Genomic DNA, 6076 nt, shown 5'->3' with positions numbered 1-6076 from the left:
GCTAGGATTATATAAAAGAAAGGAGACTATTGAATATTGAATATAAATACTAGAATGGTTTCGTTTAGATTGAGAGATTTGATCAAGAATTTGAAATTCTTTTAAATTGCTCTAGTTGTTTATATTATTTAGAAAGTATTTGATTTAAAAATTATAAATTAATCTAATATTTAAAAATAATCAATAATTACTGTATTATAAATCAAAATATTTATTAAATAATTCAAATATCTAGGAAGATTTGGATGGATTTCAAATCATTTGTCAAATTACTCAATCCAAATGAATATAAGCTTTAAAAAGAGTGGACATTGAATTTTCCTCCAAGGCAAAAATGAAGGAAGGTGGGACCGGGAATATATAATATTAGATCATAATTATAATGGACAAGAAAAAAAAAAGAACTGCATATAAAAATTGTAAAATTTCAAGTTTTTATAATTTTGGTGGGGACAGGCCCCTTGCTGCCACCGCCGAACGGTCAAAAGCTCTTCCCATGACTCGTGGAAAAAGGGTATTGACTGAAATGTTGAAAAACTCCATTTTGCATTCTGCAGAGTGCTTCTTGATCCAGAGAATTTGCTCTAGGATAGCAAAGAAACATGAAGATCGAGATGACTAATTTGACTTATTGTTCTATTGCTTCAGTCTTGGACAACCTCGAGAAATTGTTCTGTAGATTAACGAAATTTGAGGACTTATATGCAGACTTTGCGGAGATTTATGATGAGGAGCTGAAAGTTGTGATGATTGTGAAGCTGGAATTAAAACTTGTAAGAACTTTTCTTCTGTGTGCAAGAAAATGGAGCTTCGACGGGTGGAAGCATGGAAGCCTTGAAGCTTTCTTATCCAGCCTTGAACGTGAACTTATTGTTCTAAACAACTATGAGGCCTTCTACGCTCTAACGGATGATGATCTCCCCTACGAATATGATATGATCGAGGACCTCGAGGTATTGTCTAAATTTCGGGCCATCTTAAGAACTTTTGAGGTAGAATTCAGCGAATTGTACATGAGTTTGTTGGATTTTGTATTGCTATCGAATTCTTCTATGGTGGATGATGTACTTCTGGAATTCATTGACTCCCTGCTAGAGAATCTGGGGGATGTTTTAGGACCCAAGGAACCCCTCAAAGAGAAGTTAAACTTCCTGAAGGATTTGATTCTCTTTGTAACATGGGAAGGTGTTGAGCATAGTCTGTGGAAAGATCTGTTGGCCCGCTTCCAATTTGTGGCTGTCCAGGCAGCCCATCTCTCTTACATGTGTTGGTTTGACAGCTCTGATGAAGTGTTTATTGAAATTCAATTTCTGATTTCTGAACTACTACAGATGATCATGCCTGTTAATCCTGAATTTAGCAAGACTTGTGCCCGGGTCTTAAGAGCTGCAAAATTAACAGGATTATTGCACAGTCTGGATTTTGAGACAGATATGGGTATAGTTGGGAACTTTGCTGATTCCCTGCTGGATATGCTGTGGGAGGTTCTAAACTGTGGTACCAGCTTTGCGGTTGCAAAGCGAGACCAGATGCAAATGCTCAATGATGGACTCAGATTCTTGAGAGCCATTCTCAAAATGCAGCAGGAAAAGTTCAATCTGCTACACCAAAAAATGAAGGATCTTGTAGGAGCTGGTGTCAATGATGCAGGAATCCTGATTTATTCTCTTTTCACAAAGAGAATAGAAGGAGATTTACTGAAGGATCTGGATCTTGCATTTTTTGATTTTCTGGAGAAGATTAAGCTTATCAAGATAGTAACAGCAACATTTGACCCCCCAGGGACCAATGGGCTTGGCTTTATAAAGTTTCTTCTAGACAATCTGACTGAGCTGGCAAGGCTTGATTTAGTTGCCCATTCAAGGGATCAAATTCAGATAGTTCAGAAAGATTTTGTAATCTTGGGATCTGTTTTGGAGAAGATTGATGAGCAGCGCAACAAGAATGAAAAGCTCACAGCTCTCTGGAGTCATGCTATTGAGGTGGCAAACAAGGTAATGCTTTTGATTAGCTCTTTTGATCTTTCTCCTTTGTCCTTTGATAGCATCTCAGAAGAACTATTGCAAATTAAAACTCAAGCCAAAGAGATTGATGACATGTATGGCTCTGAAGCCAAGAAAGTTGCCAAGACTTCTAATTATGGCTCATTACAAGGAAGAATCCCAAGACTAAATCCTGTTGTGGTAGGTTTCGATGATGAGACAAAAAGAATAATTAATCAAGTCAAACATGGATCGCAGAAATTGGACGTTGTATCCATTGTCGGCATGGCCGGACTCGGCAAGACAACTTTAGCCAAACGTGTATACAACAATCGTTCAATTAGAAACAATTTTCATATTTGGGCATGGTGCAATGTCTCTCAAGTATATCGCAAGAAAGATTTATTACTTGAGATTTTGGGTTGTATCCATCCTGAGAATTCTAAGCAATATTCTGAGATGGAAGCAGATGATTTGATGCTGAAGCTCTACCAATCCCTGAAGCTAAATAAATACTTCATCGTCTTGGATGATGTATGGGACATAAAGGCATGGCATGGCTTGAAGGAATCATTCCCAGATGATTCAAATAAAAGTAGAATACTCATAACAAGCCGACTGTATGAAGTTGCTTCACAAGTTAAACAGCATAGTGAACCTAACCATCTACGCCACTTCACTGATGATGAGAGCTGGGAGTTGCTACAGAAGATGCTCTTTCCCAATGAATCCTGTCCTCTTACAGTAGCCACAGTTGGGATGCAGATAGCCAAAAGCTGTTGTGGGCTACCTCTTGCAGTTGTCATCATAGCTGGAATTCTTGCAACTACAGAACAAGATGGTTGGAAAGAATATGCGGAAAGGCTAAGTACACGTATTCTTAGCGCATCAGATCAATGCAAGCATATGTTAGAGTTGAGCTATAGGCATATACCAGATTACTTGAAGCCTTGCCTTCTTTACTTTGTAACATTTCTACAAGGCCTAGAAATTCCAATGCAAAAGTTGATCTGGTTGTGGATCGCTGAAGGACTCGTGCAACAAGTTGAGCACAAGGAACTAGAGGAGGTGGCAGAGGGCTACATGAATGATCTAATTGGCAGAAGCTTAGTCATGGTTGCTAAGAAAACATCTATTGGTGGGATTAAAACTTGTCGTGTACATGATTTGATACATGAGTTTTTGGCAACGAAAGGTAGAGAGGAGAATTTTTTGCAGTTGCTGCATGGCTATGACGGGCTTTATACTTTTTGCGAGTCATACAGCACAAGAAGATTGTGCATATACTCTAAGCGAGAGTATTTTGAGAAGTCAAGGCTGTTTTGTCCCCAGATACGTGTCCTAATGTTCTTTCCTCATGGTGAAGGGTACCCAATACAACCCTGTGATAGCTTCTTCATTTTTAGAATCTGCAAACTGCTAAAAGTGTTGGATTTGGGAGAAGTTGTCTTTGGTGAACATTTTCCCGCTGAAATAGAGATGCTTGTTGAGTTAAGGTTCTTGGCCATCAGAGGTAAGATGCAATCCATCCCGTCATCAATAGCCAAGCTCTACAATTTGAAAATTTTTCTTGTGAAAGGATTTAAGGTTACTATTATGTTGCCAGACACTATCTGGAATATGACGAATTTGAGGCATATAAGCGTGAATTGGAGTATGGGTAAAGTTAGTCTGGTGAATGGCATTCTTGAAAACAACTCTGTCCTATATAACTTGAGCAGTTTTTCCAATATATTGCTTTATCATGGGCAGAGCATGGAAAAGATACTAATGAAGTTCCCAAACATCCGCAAGCTAAAATTCCATCTCTTTGTCTCAAAGGATTGTGTTCCGAATTGCAGTAGGATAGTGAAAATGGACCATCTGAGTCGACTAGAATCACTCAGTGTTACTCTTATGTGGGCTCAAAAATGTCGTCTTCAGTTTCACTTTCCATCGAGTCTCAGAAAGTTGCATCTCTTTTTCTTTTCGTGGAGTATGATTTCCAGAATTTGGGAACTACCCAATCTTGAGGTTCTGACATTATCGTCGGACAGCGCTGATAAGGAGAGAACATGGGAGATACCAGTTGAAGTTGAATTTCCCAACCTCAGAGTATTACATTTGCGTAGCTTGGGTATCACCAGGTGGACAGGATCAGGTGATCATTTTCCACGTCTTCAGAAATTAATATTGCAGAGCTGTGGGATGAAAGAAATCCCTTCTTGTTTAGGGTCTACTTCAACTCTTGAAAAGATTGAAGTTCGCTGGTGTTCACCCTCGGTTGAAAGTTTAGTACGGGAGATTCAGGAAGAACAAGATACTGAAGACCTGCAGATTGACATCCTCACCTCCTAGCAGCCACGGATTTAAGGGGGGGCTGGTGGGGGCTTAAGCCCCCCCCAAGCCGCCGGAAAACCCCCTATATATAGGGGATTCCAAAACTGATTTCCAAAACTCCGTGCATAGCTGATTTCCAAAACTCCGGCATCGCGAAGCTTTTGTTCTTTCCCGGGAACGGCCATGGCACCAAAAGCAGTTCCGCTGAGGTCGAAATGAGCAGGTCCGGAAGTGCATGGATATCCGGGACAAAAATCTGTTATAACAACTCTGACTGGCTGGCCGGAGCATGCCGGATGCTTTGTGCATTTCACCTACAGGATCATTTATTTTCCTTCAAGTAACACTAGCTAGCTATAGTATGTAAGAATGATCTGAGCAATAATAATTAGTTTTACTTTTCTTATTTATTAAAACAAAAAAAAAAGAGAGGAAGTAGTTTTTTTATTTTTCTTTTATTTTTATCCAGAAAATAAAATATTACTACCTACTTGTATATTATGTGTAGCTGGGAGAGCAAGTTAACAAACTAAGAGAAAATAAAATGATAAGATAAAACCAACACATAATAATAATAATGAAACAAAGTAGTTAACATTATGATAAAATGAAAATTTTGGGAAAAAAAAATGGGTGGAGGAAGAGAGGAGGTTTAGGGGGAAACAATTATAAATGGATTAATTGGGTAACCCATTTATACCCGTATACAAAAATTTAAGATACTCATACCCATCTATTCATGGACAAATATGGGTAAATTTAGTTAAATAGATATTCTGATCTAGCTCAAAGGTTGGTGGAGACTAAGAGAGATATTGTGTATCCATTGGTTTATATGCTCTTAAAGTTGGCTTTGATTTTGCCTGTTGCTACAGCTACAGTAGAAAGAGCTTTTTCAGCTATGAATATAGTGAAGAATCGGTTGCGAAATAGAATGGGAGACACTTGGATGAATGATTGTTTAGTTACTTATATTGAGAAAAATATACTTTGTGAAGTTGAAAATGAGAAAGTTGTAAACCGTTATCAAAATATGAAAACTCATCGTGAACAATTGTAAATAGTTTAGTTTGTTTTTGAAATAAAATTATTATTACATTAATAATTTTGAGTTTGTCTTTTTATGTTTTTCATGGCATATACATATCATTTATACTTGTTAGTGAATTTATTTATTTTTTGCTCAAAAAATTAAAAAAAGAGTAGATAAAAAATTTTAGTATTATTTGTGCCCCCACTAAGATTTTTTTCTGGCTCCGCCCCTGCCTCCTAGAATGACATAGTACAATTGTTTTTTCGTTTTTTTCCTTCTAGTTTCAATTGTACCTTGAATTACATGTTGAAGTAGCAAAATCATTTCATTATGGAAATAAGACCAAAGAATTAAGAATTGTAGTAGAAAATTACTTTTTGAAAATAGACATGTGAATTGTTCGTATGAGGCTTTTTTGTGTTTGAGATGCTTATTTTGGTTCCATGTCATGTTTTATGTACTCAAATCTTAATTAGATTTGAAGTTATCTATTAAACTCCCACTACAAAATTTAGTGCACTTGAACACCAAATAACGAATTAGTTGTTTAGAAGACCATCACAAACTTTACAGGCCATAGCGGTTTGTTCTTAGACATTTTCAGACGGGATTTCACTATAGTTTTTCTTAGACATAGTCGTTTAATCCCTAAACAGGTCGTGCGACGTTCCCTCCCCCTTCCCCTGCTTTTTCTCGCCTCTTTCTTCCTCTCCCGTCCCCTGATTTCTCTTACCTTTCCTCC

General features: G+C 37.6%; 1 protein-coding gene across 1 annotated transcript; it reads left to right on the top strand.

Moving 5' to 3' along the window:
* Positions 1-614: 614 nt before the first annotated feature.
* Positions 615-4319, top strand: LOC113713958 (putative late blight resistance protein homolog R1A-3). Its single transcript, XM_027237759.2, has one exon. It carries the CDS (start codon positions 615-617, stop codon positions 4317-4319), a length of 3705 nt encoding a protein of 1234 aa, XP_027093560.2.
* The last annotated feature ends 1757 nt before the right edge of the window (positions 4320-6076 follow it).

Source organism: Coffea arabica, chromosome 10c (genome assembly GCF_036785885.1).
Source record: "Coffea arabica cultivar ET-39 chromosome 10c, Coffea Arabica ET-39 HiFi, whole genome shotgun sequence".
Classification (NCBI taxonomy): Eukaryota; Viridiplantae; Streptophyta; class Magnoliopsida; order Gentianales; family Rubiaceae; genus Coffea; species Coffea arabica.
The sequence above is the reverse complement of the archived record's forward strand: the minus strand, read 5'-3'. Positions and strand labels throughout refer to the sequence as shown.